At 43.2% G+C, this 16,099-nt stretch overlaps 1 protein-coding gene across 1 annotated transcript in view; it reads right to left on the bottom strand.

Moving 5' to 3' along the window:
• The window catches only part of PAPPA (pappalysin 1), a 286,657-nt gene that overhangs the window by 170,943 nt on the left and 99,615 nt on the right, over positions 1-16,099 (bottom strand). The window contains exons 8-9 of the mRNA XM_077305078.1: positions 6,812-6,940; positions 1,241-1,332 (exon numbers count right to left, since the gene is read on the bottom strand). Of these exons, the coding sequence (XP_077161193.1) occupies positions 1,241-1,332; positions 6,812-6,940 (221 nt within the window). The remainder of the gene's footprint in view (positions 1-1,240; positions 1,333-6,811; positions 6,941-16,099) is intronic.

The following is a 16,099-nucleotide window of genomic DNA, read 5'->3' as shown; positions in this document are numbered from 1 at the left end:
TCAATTCTTTGATGCTCGGCCTTCCTTATGGTCCAACTTTCACAGCCATGAGATGCTAGAGTTGTTATTTTTCAGGGTCCAGCACCCTCTTCAAGGTCTCTAGAACTTATATCACTAACTGAAGAAGAAGAGTTGGGTTTTTATACCCTGCATTTCACTACCTGAAGGAATCTCAAAGCAGCTGACAATCGCCATCCCTTCCTCTCCCCACAACAAACACCCTCTGAAGAAGGTGGGGCTGAGAGAGCCCTGACAGGACTGCTCTGTGAGAACAGCACTATCAGGACTGTGAGGAGCCCAAGGTTCCCCCAGGTGGCTGCACATGGAGAAGCAGGAAATCAAACCTGGCTCACCAGATTAGAAGCTGTTGTTGTTAACCACACCAAACTGGGGAGACGTGCCTTGGCTCTTCGCCACAGGAAGGTAAACATGTAAGCCAACGCTAAAGCACTGTGTTCTGCCCATCTACTTATTTATTACAGTTGCAAGCAGTGAGTTGGGAAATTCCTGCAAATTTGGGGGTAGAGCCTGGAGAGGGCAGGATTTGAAGAGGGGAAGGACCATAGCGGAAGGGGCACCCTACAAAGCAGCCAGAAGATCACAATGTGGTCAAAGGCCACACGATGTGGCTGCCTTTGGTAAGCTAAAGAGATACTGGGCTGGAAATCTGCCTGCAAGATCAGTCCTACTGAATCCAACCAGAAGTTTATCCTGATCAGCATTGTTTTTCCTATAGTGACTAAGCAGATGAGGCCAAAGCATCCCCTCTCTACCAGCAACTGCTATTAAGAGGTATATGGTCTCTGACACTGAAGTTTTGCCATCATAGCTAATATCCACTGATGGACCTGTCTTTCAAGGATGTTTTTAAAGCCTCTTCTATAAGGTGGTATCCATCACTATCCCTTGTTGCAATAAGTTTAATAAACCAGTGATATAGTAACTTGTGTGAAGCAGTACTTCCTTTTATCTGGCCCAAATCTATCAGCCCTTCAACTTCATTGGTTCTACTATTATGAAAGAGAGAGGAAAAGTTCTTTCTTCTTTCTCTACTTTCTTTGTAACTCTTGTCCCAAGTAATAACAGCTAACAAAAGTGCGTTGAGCCCAGGTCAAGTTCTTTACACATTACTTTATACGTTACTGCCTAAAAGAATAGTCCTGATGAATCAGACCCGATTGGTGTTTCTTGCTGAGCAAAATGGGAACCGGAAGAGCTCCATCCCCCCAGAATAACTCACCAACACAATTGAAGGATAACTCCTGCCGGCAAAAGAGAGAGCAGCCGTCTCCATTGACCTTGTTCATGTCATCACACTCTTCGCCAAGGTCTCTGAACATGATACAAAAGCACAATGAGATATTAAAAAGTAAAAAAAAATAACATGCAAATATTTGGAAAGAATTTTATAAAGGAAAAAGGTTGACTGGAGCCCAGGGCACTTATTAGAACCATCTTGCCACAGCTAAGCTGGTCCACTTGTGGTCAGGGCTTGGATGAGAGACCACCAGCAAATCCTGCATAAGTCACTGAGCTTTATAAATATATATATAATGATGGCAAGGAGTGAATTGATCTGAGTAGTCTTCAGTTTTAACCTTGCTTTCACCACAAGCTCAGCAGGTGGCTTTAAGATTTACAGGTATCTAGTACAGGGGTAGCCAAATTGCGGCCCTCCAGATGTCCATGGACTACAATTCCCATGAACCCCTGCCAGCGTTTGCAATACCACATCCCTAAAAATAAACAAAGCCCCAGGCCCATGCCACCCCACAACTCACCACCCCAACTCCCATCCGGGGGCACATATCCAGGGCAGACAAAGTGCGCCAGGCCAAATGCTTCCCCGTATAGGGGTAGGGAGAAACGTGGCAACCTGTCCCAGCTCAACCAGCAGGCTGCAGCCCGGAGTAATGGCATTAGTGTGGTAAATGTTTCTGCTTCTCGCAGATTTATCTTTTTTTTTTTTTGCAAACCTAGGATTTTCCCAGGTTCATAGAGAGATCTGTTTTGTCTAGTCATAGTTCCATTGTCTGGATTAACGTTTCCACAGATTTGGCCACACTGAGAATTAGAGATATCGACACTAATATTTTATTTGTTCCATTATGGAAGCAAGGTGGAAGATAAATGAAATAGATATCTAACTGATTTTGGTCTCATCCTTCCTCCAAGGAAAATGGGGAAATATCTATGGTTCTTCCCTCCTCAGTTTTATCCTCACACGAATCCTGTGAGGGAGGCTAGGATGACAGTACAGTGTTACAACTTACTTTACTTATTCTGTTGCTACCTTAAAAAAAATTAAACAGTAAATCTCTGAGATTCAAGAAGAGTAAGCCTCTGAATGTCATGCAGGAGGCCTCCTGGAAGAGGGGTGCTAACGGCAGTACTTCCACACATCAGTGGCAAATGTGCCCAGTGGTATTTGTGTGTAGTCAATTGTGTGTACAATTATAACCACATGGCTTTGAAGAGACGGAATAGTCACCAAGCCCTTTTTTTTAAAGGAAATTAATGAAGCAGTGAACATAGTGTTGACAGTGCCCTTTTATTGCTTCCACTCTTCAGGAGTTTTAAACAGAAAACAAACTACCATGTGTGGACTATTATTATTACATGTGATTTATAAACCACCCCTCCCTACACATCTCTGGGCGGTGGAGAGATTGTTAAAATAGACATAAAATAATACAATAAAACCATATAGAATAAAATGTTTAAAACCATCCTTCTAGGGCTCCAGTTTCTCCTCATTAACCTTTTATCCAACCGATATCATTGTCCAATTGTGCTGGTGTGTTCAGGAGGGGGGGGTGTTCTGGGAGGAGGGGGAGAGCCATTGGGTTTGTTGTTTGTTCTGGCCTAAACTATGCACCTGGTGGAAGAGTGCTGTTTTGAAGGCCCAGTGGGACTTTGATAGTTCCATCGGGGCCCAGATCTCTGCTGGCGATGTATTCCACCAGGCTGGGGCCAGAGCTGAAAAAGCCCTGGCCAAGGCCAAGCACACTTCCTTAGGGCCAGGGATAGACAGCATATTGGCACTGGATGACCTGAGTGCTCTTCTAGGGGTATATTGATGGCCCTGAGATCTCAGCCTGTTTTCAAAATGAGCACCCAAACCTCCATCTCTAGATCAAAACTGAAGAACCCAAAACAGGATGCACTTACAGCCCACTTCTATCCTCACTGGGGACTCAGTGTCTTACAACATGACCCCTTTCCTATTTTATCCTCTCAACAATCCTGTGAGGTAAGTTAGGCCGAGAGTATGTGATTGGCCAAGGTCACCCAAAAAAGCTTCCATAGAAGAGTGGAGATTCAAACCTGCGTCCTCCGTAGGGATGCCAGCCTCTGGGTGGGGCTTGTGGATCCCCTGGAATTACAGCTCATCTACAGACTACAGAGATTAGTTCCCCTGGAGAAAATGGATCCTTTATCAGAAGGATTCTATGACACTGTATGCCACTGAGGTCCCTGTCCTCCCCAGATTCAACCCCCAAATCTCTAGGAGTTTTCCAGCATGAAGCTGGAAACTCTACCTACCATCCCCTGCTGGTGTTTACGAAGGACCCGATAACCTAGTCTTCCAGATCCTAATCACTATGTAGTATGCTGTCTTTTTTTGGGTCCTTCCTCAGCCAAATAATAAACACACACACAATATCTATCTATATGTGCATGTAATCTCTGTCTCTGTGTGTTTGTCTGTCTTTTAATATGCACATTCCAAAGAAGGGACCTACATTTTATCCCCCCCCCCACCTAAATTTCATCTTCCCCTCTCAAGGGGAAGAACATTTAACCTCTAGATCAGGTAGGTACCTTACAAGGTATATATTAATTATGGAACAAGTAATAAAAAAAACACCTCAATCTATTGTTACTAATCCGTAAAAAAAAAAAAATTAAGGGGGACAAAAAGCCATACTTTTTGACTTAGCAAATCAGAGGACAGAGGAAGGGAAAGTGGCAAGAGAGACCACAACATTTAGTGGTCATCTCTGGAATCCAAACCGGCCTCCCTCCCCCAGTGTACTTAGACTCCTTTGGGGCTGCAGAGCAAACCTGCTTTGAGGTTGCCCTGGAAACCTGACCTCCTGTGCGGGCGGCAGGAATACAATCCGCCCCAGCAGAAAAGCCTCCTTGGACTTCTCACTTAATGGCAGCACCAAGACACTGGAAACATTTTCTTTCCTTTCCTTGTCAGCAATTAACACCTAGAAATGTTTTTTTTGGAGGGGAGGGGACCTGGGAAGTGGGAACAGGACAGCAGCAATTCTATGAGCTTTAATTAAATGCTATCTTATTATCGGTCACTGAAACAGCGAGACCCTTTCTCTATAGCAGGGGTAGTCAAACTGCGGCCCTCCAGATGTCCATGGACTACAATTCCCATGAGCCCCTGCCAGCGTTTGCTCATGGGAATTGTAGTCCATGGACATCTGGAGGGCCGCAGTTTGACTACCCCTGCTCTATAGCATCTTCTGACCAGGGAGCAGCAGAGGCAAAGCACTATGCGATCTTCCTTGCTGCTGGCACAGATCCCCACCACCTTTCTCCTCAAAGTTTAATACTTTGAAACCACAGGGATACCATGAGAAAGGGGATGAGTCTTTTGAACAGACCTCCCCAAACCTGAGAGCCAAAGGCCACATATATATAATATAATTTAAAGAAGGACAACCACTGAGGAAAACAAAATTGAAAACGGTTTAATCTAGAGGCCGTTCTGGTTGTGCTTATACACATAAATATACAAGAAGAGATAAGAAACGTTTATTTGTATTTATTGTGGAATTGTTTAATATAGCCCGGGATAGGTTCTGTTTTCTGTTACAATAATTTTGAACCGTCCCTTTCTTTTCGTGGTGTACCCTAAACACTCTAGCAATAAAACTCCTTTGAATTAGTGTTAAAAACAAAGAAATAGGGACCGCCAATTGCCGTGCAATAAAGTCTTTGAAATAAAGTCTGTGTATATTTATTAAAATGCCAAAACGAGTTTCCGGATACACAATTAGCTCATTTCCACACCCTTCTTCAATGCCCTTACCTTTCTAAAGTCATTTGAATGTATTTTATAGTAGAATTCTTACATTCAGTTTTTCTTTCGGTATCCCTTCGGCCACAGACTCATCACAGTTTTGGAGGTCTAAGTGAAGGAAAGGTAACTTTGGAAAAGTAAAGTCACGGAAGAAGGTGTGAAAACGAGCTATTTGTGTATTCGGAAACTCGTTTTGGTGTTTATACCTGTTCAACTAATAAATATACACAGATCTTATTTCAAAGACAATTGTTGGTCCCTATTTCTTCGTTTTTGAGTTTGTTGGACCACCAGGAATTCTTTTGAGACTTACAGTATAGGCAAAGTGCTGGTGGAACAAAGTTCCCAAGAGCTGGGGCAGCGACTAAGGGGTATGCTTCTTGGAAACTCAATTTTGCTTCTGAGTTGGTACCCAGAGCGAGGGATAATGCACTTTCAATGCACTTTAGAAGTAGATTTTCATGTTCCAACCAGGAAAATCCAGCTGCAAAAGCACATTGAAAAGAAAAGCTTGTAGGTAACAGCTTCAGCAAATGCTTGTCATTATAAATCAGTGCTGTCGTGTTGCAACCAACCCCTCACAGAGTTTACGAGACAGAAGTGAATTTACCTTCCTCTGCACAGCAACCCTTGTCTACCTTGGGGGTCCCTCATTCAAGTACTAAACATGGCTGACCCTGCTTAGCTTCCAAGCTCTGGCCAGTCGGGGCTATTCAGCCTGCTTATAAGCTAGTTTCCAGACTATCTCTCCAACATATCACTTCCTGTCCTGATAGTTTCCAAATGTTTTACTTGTTGAGGTCCAGATATTTGATAGTAATATAATAACTATATCCAATGGCAGATTAAGCATTCAAATTTAGTGGCACATAAGCCAGGGGTTAGAACCAAGGAAGAATCCTTTCCACTGCTGCATGATTTCTCATTCTGTTATTATTTCAGTTTGCATGCAAAGCTAGGGGGGCAGGGGGTGTAGTGCCTTTTCTCTCTATGACCGCTTATGCACTGGAGGTTTCATGCCAGGCTGCAGGCTGGAGTTTTAGACGTGGCAGGTTGCCCCACCTCTTCCTGCACCCACATGGGGGAGCATTTGGCCTGGTGTGCCTCATCTGCCCCCGATTTGTGCTCCTGCATGGCAACTGGGGCAGTGAAGTTCCCAGTGCGTAAATGGTCTATGCGGTACCATTCAAAAACACAGTTCCCCCAGTTGCAACTGCAAAGGGTCCTGCAAGCCAAATGAGGATCCTGGCCCTTGGGTGGAAAACCACTGCTGTGTATGATACAAAGCAGATCAATAAAACCAAGAGCAAAACACAGAGAACTGAATCCCTGGACAGAAATAAAAAATGAAGGTGGATAACAATTGCTTTTGTTTGAATTCATAAGCCCGTACGCTACTGTTGATCCTCTGCTTTTGGAACTTGACATTTTGAGAGATGGAAATGCTAAGCAGATAGAAAGGAAAGCAGGTAAGGAGTTCTAAACCACAGTTAGTATATATATATATTGTTTATTTTTAGATTTATATCCCACCCTTCCACAAGGGGCCCAGTCAAACCATATGGAAAGTTAAACCATGATTTGTGTCCCAAACTAGGAATAGGGCAAATAGTAGTGAGACAAGAACAGAGAAGAGCTGAAAAAAACAGGAGAGAGAAAATTACACAGGGATTGCAGATTATATGCAGAAAATCAGGCTATTTCTGAAGAAAGAAAAAATGCCCAAATGTGCTTCAAGGTCAAGCTAAAAGCCTGCATACTTACTTTTGGATAATCCCGTCACCACAGTAGCTGCTTCTATGGATATAAGCAAGTGGAGGGGATGCTTCACTCTCTTCCCTTCCAGAAACAACAGCAACCCAGTAAGTGTATAAACTGCCTGCTCTGATCTCGCTGCAACACAAGGGGGAAAAAAGTACATTAGCTGGACAACAACATCAGAGCCAGGAAGCAGGAAAAGAGAAGCTGGTTCTTCCCAAAAATCAGTGCTGGTGTTGGAACGACAATTTTCTGTATAGGAGTGCTTCCCGACAACCTCCCTTTCACCACTCCCACAATAAAAATGTAAATAACTAGATAATAACTTAGGACTGCATGGAAACAGTTGGGCACAGACTCTACTGTAATCCTCCCTCCCTCCACAGGCATGCATCAAACAATGATTTGAATAGCAGCCTGGCAGGCATCAATACATGGTTCTTGGGCTGCTAGGAAGAGGAGGCATGGCTCACTGGTAGACAGAGCTGCCAACTCCAGACTGTGATATTCCTGGATATTTTAGGGGTGGAGCCTGGGGACGGTATGCTTTGGGGAGGAAGGACTTCAGCAGGGTATAATGCCATAGAGTCTACCCTGCAAAGTAGCAATTTTCACAGGACAATTGACCCCAGTACTCTGGAAATCAGTTGTAATTCTGGAAGTTCTCCAGGTCCCACCTGGAAGTTGCAAACAAAGACAAGCTGACTGAAAAGGATGGAAGAACAAAGCAGGAGGATTGACACAAAGGCTGATAAATACATTTCTTTAATGTTCAATTTATTGCATAGAGTCATGCCAAAATGGGGTCTGGATTTACATCCCATTTTCCAATTACCAACTTTTCATCAGTAGCCCTCTAACAAGTAATTTTCTTGTCAGTTTCACAACGTTAATATTACTCAACCAATTCTTGTAATATCCACTAATCAAAGGTTCATAAAGACTTCATGGAGGATCCATAATTCCATTCTCTCTCAAGGTCACCTGTAAAGTGGGTGATCTGAAAACGGGATGTAAATCCAGACCCTGTTTTGGCTTGACTCTTATGAACTTTGATGTAATAAATCTAACATTAAAGAAGTTTATTTATCAGCCTTTGTGTTAATCCTTCTGCTTTGTTTCCCAGTGGGAGGTTGGTAGAATGTATACTTGAACATGGAATTGTCCAAGTTAAATCCCCAGTACCTACAATTAGGATGTTAGACATTGGGGAAGACCTCTCTTTGCCTAAGGTCCTGCAATGTCAATGACATCCAGAGTAGTCAGTACTTAATAAGACGTACCCAACAGTCCTGCTTGGTATAAGGCAAGTTCATAACAGAAGGGGGCTAGAACTCAGCCTCATTCAGACATTCAGAGGGTTTCCAGTTTAATCTTCAGTTTGAAAGAATCTCTGTCCAAGGCCCTGAAAAGCTTTACTAGTCTGAGCAGACATTACTGAGACCAGAGTTGGACTCTGAAATACAAGGGCAGGTCTTTCCATCCCTGTTGCTTGGACCTTTTTGAATTCAATTTTCCCTTGTGTGGAAGTAAACCCTTTATTTTTGTGCCCTTCTGCTTCTTCGCACTTATATTCCCCCCATAAAATGAACACTTTTCCAATATTGTTTATACAATGGCAAATCACCCATAACATTATACATTATCTTTAAACGATACACAGCATACATATAAATATTGTATAAAAACTGTTCACAATACAAATCTACCAAATTAAGCATCAGAAGCCTTGACGAGAATATATATAAACCAATATGAAAATGAGATAACAGTTGCTCATTCCTACTGTTTATATAACATTTCTCTCTCACACACAAAATAAATGCTAGATACCTTAGTACCAAATTATTTCATATCTCCTTGCATTTTGTTTAAAAAAAATTAAGGTGTATAGTGAAAGTTGAGCACATTTGTTCCTTGGTATGTGACAGCAATTACTAGATGCACTTGGATTATGTCAGTGGTTCTCAACTTGGGAGTTGGGAACCCTTTGGAGGTTGACCCATTCACAGGGGTTGCGGCAGGGCGAGCAGCTTGGCGGGGGGGGGGTGTGCCACCACTGTTGCCTCTATTCCTGCAGGTGCCCGTGCTTGGCTGCCAGCCACTCCAGCAGCGCCACCAGCACTGCACAGTCTCCTGCCAGGTGCTCCAGGTGCCAGCACAGCTCGGCGGGACAAGAGGCAGAACTGAACTGAGAAACCCCAGGAAAAAAAAAACAATTTATATACACTCAGGATCTTCACGCCATCGGTCAGTTTCAGTTTAATTTCCGTGAAAGAACCCTTGCATAATTTTATGGTTGGGGTCACCACAACACGAGGAACTATATTAAAGGGTCGTGGCTTTAGGAAGGTTGAAAACCACTGGGTTATGTCATTATTTCTTCAAAAGATATTAGCACAATCAGGGCTGGTTTAACCACGTAGCCCATGCAGCACAGGCTATGGGCCCTGGCTTCCAGGGGCCTCGCACAGTGCCTTCTCCTACATGGATCAGCTGAAGTAAACAAGTTGGCCCCCTCTTCAAGGTATCTGCCTTTTATGTAGTTAAACTCAGCTATCATATCACTCCTTGCTCTCCTCTTCTCCAAGCTACCTACACCCAGCTCTCTCAACCTCTCCTCGTAAGGCATGGATTCCAATATGGTGGTCTCTTGAGATTTTCAAGGCAAAAGATGCTCAGAGGTGGTTTGCCTCTATGTAGCATCATAGTATTTCTTGGTGGTCTCCCATCCAAATATTAATCCGGGCTTAGTCAGGCCTATGGAACTATAAATAGCTCACTTTCAATGACAGTTTCCTAGCTGGTGCGTGTTTAACTTTTTATATGTAGCCATCCTTCCCATCTCTTTCTGCAGAAGAAGGAATGATTTGATATGCAGCTGAGTGTAATAAAATGTAAATTGTCTCCCAGACTCACCCCCCCCCAAAAAAAAGAAAGGAACTAGGAGAGAGAGTATATATCATTGTAACTTATGTAATGGAGAGATTTCTGTCTAGCAGCTGAAATGTTTTTGTATTTGTTGAAAGTAATAGCACTTTGCTAATGTTATTGTTTGTGTAAGAGACCTGAAGTTGTTTTAAAATGATATCGATTACAGTTTGATGTGCTGCTGGGGAAAGAAATGAATGAAGTTTCATGAACATTTGCTACTGGTATGGTACAAAAAAAGCTAAAGAAGCTTATTCAACTGGACCAAATACTGCAAACAAAACTGTTCAAGAAAGAGCTCCATGCAGCATAAAGCCTGCGGACTCTGTTCAGTGGATCCAGTTTTTTTTAAATTCCCAACTCACCCCAAGGACCAGGGGAGGATTTGGCACAACCATTCAAAATGGATGCCACAAGCCACACTAAATTCAGACCACTGGTCCAATACTGTTTATTGCACCTGGCACTGGCTTTCCAAAAGATCTATTTCCGATCCAGGAACAGAACTGGGGCCTTTTGTGTATGTTTCAATTCAATCCAACAATTCAAATGAACCTGTGAAATAGAAGTCAGACCACTAACTCATCCAGCCGGTCTTTTTCTATATGTGCCACCTGAAATCCTTTAAAGGAGGGGCTATGATTCAGTGCTGGAGGATCTGCTTGGCATGCAGAAGGTCCTCCTGGGTTCAATATCTGCATCTCCAGTTAACAGGGTCAGTGAGGTGAAAGGCCTCTACCTGAAACCCTGGAGAACTGCTACTGGTCTGGGTAGACAAGAAAAGGTAATTTTCAAGCTGGCGATAGCAAAAACTTTATTCTAACAACAGAACAAGTTCCTTGGTACAATTAGCCTCGTTTTCGTTTTACTCCATCAGTGAACTAGTCTAGAGGAGGGTTACCTTGGTGGACCTTTGAAACTAGTAGACCCCAGATATATGTCTTTAAATATAAGGTATAAAATATAAGGAAGACTAATTTTGTTCGTATTCTTGGAAAAACCAATTAAGAAATACTACAGTATAATAATAAGTTCACTGATGAAGTAAAACAAAAATGAAGCGAATTGTACCTAGAAACTCATTCTGTTGTTTGAATTAAGTTTTTGCCATTGTCAGCTTGAAAATTCCCTTTTCTTGTCTACTCATCTTCAGCTGATGGGTCGTCTCTGCTTCTACTAACTGGAGAGCTAGTTTGGTGTAGTGGTTAGGAGTGCAGACTTCTAGCCTGGCATGCTGGGTTCGATTCTGCACTCTCCCAAATGCAACTAGCTGGGTGACCTTGGGCTTGCCACAGCACTGATAAAGCTGTTCTGACCGAGCAGGAATATCAGGGCTCTCTCAGCCTCACCCACCCCACAGGGTGTCTGTTGTGGGGAGAGGAAAGGGAAGACGACTGTAAGCCGCTTTGAACTTCCTTCGGGTAGAGAAAAGCGGCATATAAGAACCAACTCTTCTTTTTCTTCTTCTTCTTGTCTTGGTAGGCAATATTGACCTTGATGAACCAATGGTCTGATTCAGTACAAGCCTTCTTCATGTCTTCAGCTGATAATGACTGTCTTTGCAGCCATACACATGCAAAGCAAGTGCTGTATCACTGAGCCTTAATGTAGACCATTGGCCCACCTAGCTCACTACTGTCTGCTTTGACTGGCAGGGATTCACATCATCTCAGACATAACCTACTAGCTGAGATTTATTAAACCGGAGACGAAAAGATAGTGTCTACAACTTCATGATACAACCTCATGATTCAGCTGCTGAGCTAAGGACCAACTCCAAGTATTGCCACCACAGGCGGCAACCTTGCTTGACAATGGGAAGTCCTGATACAAATGGGTAGCTGTGTTGGTCTGAAGTAGTCCAGTAGCACCTTTAAGACCAACAAAGGTTTATTCAGGGCGTGAGCTTTAGAGTGCAAGCACTCTTCGTCAGATTATGATCTTCTTACATTATCATAGTCTAACGAAGAGCGCTTGCACTTGAAAGCTCATGCCCTGAATTAATCTTTGTTGGTCTTAAAGATACTACTGAACTCTGATTTTAATGGGAAGTCCCGTATTAGATGCTCAGTGCTTCAACTCCTGGATGACCCTGTGAGCAGAATTAGAAAGCCTTGTTTTAAGACACTGTGTGTCCAACCCACTAACAGTGATCAAGTGCCTGCAGCATTTTTGAAAGCCTGTGTGATGCAGGGGTTCTAGAACAGCGAGGCTAGGCTGGTGAGATCCGCCTTCCATATTGTGGGAGACAGTCAAGAGCAGGGATAGTCAAGCTGCGGCCCTCCAGATGTCCATGGACTACAATTCCCATGAGCCCCTGCCAGCATTTGCTGGCAGGGGTTCATGGGAATTGCAGTCCATGGACATCTGGAGGGCCTCAGTTTGATTACCCCTGGTCAAGAGAATATCATCTCTCTCTTGCAAGTGAGAACTCCACTCAGTTGTTTGTCGTGAACCTCAAGAAACCATCATGAATACCAACATGTTGTAACAACTCCTTTCCTAAAACAAAAGACATTTGCTTTGAAGCCATTCTCCACCATCGGTTCCCACCAGGCTTCTCTCCCCTTCTCATTGCTCCTGGTCCTTCCAAATCCTTCTCTGCATCATTGATCCATCTTTCTCCTGAGCCCCTTTTCTGGTCTCACTCCAGCTGGAATTCCTCGCATAACTTCTTCAATAGACTTCCATCATCTAATCATTCCACATGACCTAGCTACCTTAACCTTTCTGGCGCAATTAATGGGCCTCATTGACATATACCCGTTACACACACAGCCAAAAGGTATGGCCAGAAGATGGGGCTCAAAATGCCCTGTTCCAATCAAAGGCTGCAGTTTAATTGTATTCCTCACTGTCCCAGATGCTATTCCACTGGCTATTTTAGGTGAATAGTAAAAACTACTCCTCCCCCCCCCCTCCCCGGACACACACACACTTCCATTATGATCCTGCTGGGCTGGTTATTTCCGGCTTTTCTGATTCATTGGATGTGGCTGTTCTATTGGTGTTTTGATTTTTTTAATTATTATTTTTAATAAGTATCAATTGCTTTGGGAAACTGTAGATAGAAAAGCAGGGTACAGGTATTTTTTTAAAAAGGTAAACAAAAAGCAGCAGTATGTACAGGCAGGGGTAGTCAACCCGTGGTCCCCCAGATGTTCATGGACTACAATTCCCATGAGCCTCTGCCAGCAAACGCTGGCAGGGGCTCATGGGAATTGTAGTCCATGAACATCTGGAGGACCACGGGTTGACTACCCCTGTGTACAGGTATGACAAGAGCTGCCTTCATTCATCCCTCATTGTCGTCACTGTTGCTGTCATCATCAAGCAGAGGCTAGAAAGCCACCTGACAGAGATGCTGATTCTGTGAATTTAGGCATATTGTAAGTGGGTGGGCAGCAAGGATTATATTCATGCTTGGCTCTTGTGGCCTTTCTTGCATGCCCTGGGAAATGTCGATCACCACTTTGGGGTCGGGAGGCAAATTTCCTCCAGGCCAGACTGGCAAGGGATTCTGGTTTGGGTTTTGTTTTTGTTTTTTGTTTTTTGGGGGGGGTCATCTGGGCGTGGAATTGGATAGGCAGGTACCTGTGGATAGGCAGGTAGTTGTGAATTTCCTGCATTCTGCAGGGGTTGAACTAGATGGCCATGGAGGTCCCTTCCAACTCTATGATTCCACTAGGGGTCAAGCCCATTGCATTCTGGAATACAACAGGTGCTAGATCAGAGGTTGGAGTGGAAGAACTCTGCAGATGGCCTCTCCTGCCCTCCTGGACCTGAAAAGGCTGCAGGCAGCTATTAGGGAACTCACCGGCAAGGGCAGCTCTCAGGCGGCAGGGATCTGCAGCCTCCAAACCTTAGAGGGAAGTGGAAGGAGGAGGGGGTGGGTCAAGTGTGGGGGATGGAAGGCAACTGGCTCGCTGCTGGTCAGACAGACAAGCCGGTTGGAGGAGGAGGCACTCAAGGGCGGGACAGCTACCCTGAGTGGGTGTTAAGTGCTGAGTGGCACTTAAGCCCTGAGACAACGCTCCTCCTCCAAGGCCTTAACAGAAATATATAGTGGAAAAGACGATCATTATAATCAGAACAATCATAATCACAGGGCCCTCCCTGGCCCACATGAAATATGCCTGATCTCAACAAGGACCAGGGCTCTTTTCCCTGCTTCTAGGAAAGACCTATGCATGATGTTTATTCAGCACTATCTCCAATTTCGTAGACCGCAGAGGAGTCTAGCTCACACAAAGTTGCTGGATGCTTTGGCACTAACATTGCCCTTATATTGTTTGGGGCTTTCATGTCTCTGTGTATTACTCTTGAGTAAGATTATTTCCTGCAGAATGGAAAGCATGATTAAAATTTCCCTTCATCCCACATCCCCTCCCACAATTTTTAACTCTGGATTTCCTCATATAGAATATTCTGCCTGAGGTGTAGTACCATTTGTATTACTTTTAGCAACTGCTCTTGGGTCTTTCTTGAGATTGAGTTAAAAGGAATTTGTCTGAAGATCTACTCCTTTTCATTGATAATGGATTGCTATTCCAGTCCCCATACTTTTTTGATTGTTTGGGAAATTGCATATTCTTGATCTAATAGTATATTGTACAACTTTGATCTCATGGCCTGCAGTAACATGGATCGGGGGGGGAATGATAGAATCCAGAAAAATTACAAAAGAGAAATTAGTGTCTTCAATTCAATCAGTTATACTTAATTTATTTGTGGATGGGAATGCTCATTGTAAAAATAAAATTTTGGTACATTTCCTTATTGTGGCAGCCAGGATAGCGGTTGCCACTAACCGGAAAAATGTGGAATGAATTTCGGTGGACAACTGGGGAAGTAAGTTTTAAAAGTTTATGATTCTGGAAAAACTGACTAATAACATTAAAGTAATTAAAGGGGAAGGAAGAAAGGATACAATATGGTTTGGCTAGATTTGGTGAATTACTCAAACAATTTCCCAGATTGTAATCTATACAGAGCCTTGTGAGTAGAAATAATGGTCTCGTTATAGTAATGTAATGTAATGGCAACAAGAACTGAAATAGTTAATTAAAATTTCTGGGTGGCAATTTTGTGTGTTGTTTTGTTGTTGATGTTTTTAGGGTTCTTGTTGTGTTCTTCTGCCTTTGTATTTAACTTTCCCCCTTGTTATTGTCTTACATATATATATTTATATATTGATATTTAAAGAAAAAATGGAGAGCATGATTAATATCCACAATCCAACTCTTTAGCTATTAGAAAGCTAAATATGCAAGGAAGCAGCTATTCTTGATATTTATAAACCCTTTCTTTTCAAGTACCTTTTTGAGAAATGAGTCAGGGGTATTGATCACTCTAACTTCTGTATTGATGGGGTGCTGGGAAAGGCTCTTGTTTACTGCATAGCTCTGACTCAAAGGCATTGGCTCTAGTGCGAAATGAGAGCCTTTCTTATGATGTTTCCAGTTGCTCCTGAAATGAATGCTGGTATTTAAACTCTGCTCTTGCTGGGTCCCATAAAATTTAATCCGCTCAACGGGGTGATAAACCAGATTAAACCTTGAGCCACAGATTAAACGGCCCTGGTTCTCGGGTTCTTGAAGGACCTCATCACTTCATACGATCACGCCACTTGTTGTGGAAGAAATGAATATAGGTCATACTTGAAATACCTCCCAATTTTCACATCACCTCCCAAATTTCATAAAAGCTGCTAGCCAGCTTTTCAAATTATCCTCCAATTGCTAGTTAGGATGCTCTTAACAAGTTTCAGGTTAACTTTGTAGATCACATAATGATCCAAGATGCAATTCCCCACCGGCAGTCAGAAGAGATACAACCCAGACACAAGTTGGCATAACTAGCTCTTTGTTGGGAAATGAACTTAGCCAATATGCATTTAGACCATGAATCCTTCATGATCCCATATGGCCTTTGAAGCCGTACCAAAACACTTCTTTTTTAGCCCCTGCAAGGAGGGTCATTCTAGGACATCCAGATCAGGAACTTCCTCATTTTCCCACCCCTCCCATGCCTATTCATTGTGGAAGTTTCTGTTTCTTTCCTACCACTTCCTGACCCCTCCTTTAAAGAAAAAAAATCAAAATGTTATGAGAAGCATAGTTGAAGATAATAAAGACGATTTTTGTCTGATTCTAGTTAAAAGGGGGAGGCTGGGCCAAGGGGGTGGGATTTTGTAAATAAAAGAAAGACGTCAAAACCCAGGCATCTTTGCACTGCCCTGTTATTTCAGCTGCCGTCAGATCTCTCTGCTGTTTGGACAAGGCCAGAGAGAAAGAGAGAGAGACAGTGAGAGAGTGCTCACGCAGGTGCAAATGCAACACGACAGGTTTCCCGCCTCTCTCG

This window comes from Paroedura picta, chromosome 12, assembly GCF_049243985.1.
Source record: "Paroedura picta isolate Pp20150507F chromosome 12, Ppicta_v3.0, whole genome shotgun sequence".
Lineage (NCBI taxonomy): Eukaryota > Metazoa > Chordata > Lepidosauria > Squamata > Gekkonidae > Paroedura > Paroedura picta.
The sequence above is the reverse complement of the archived record's forward strand: the minus strand, read 5'-3'. Positions and strand labels throughout refer to the sequence as shown.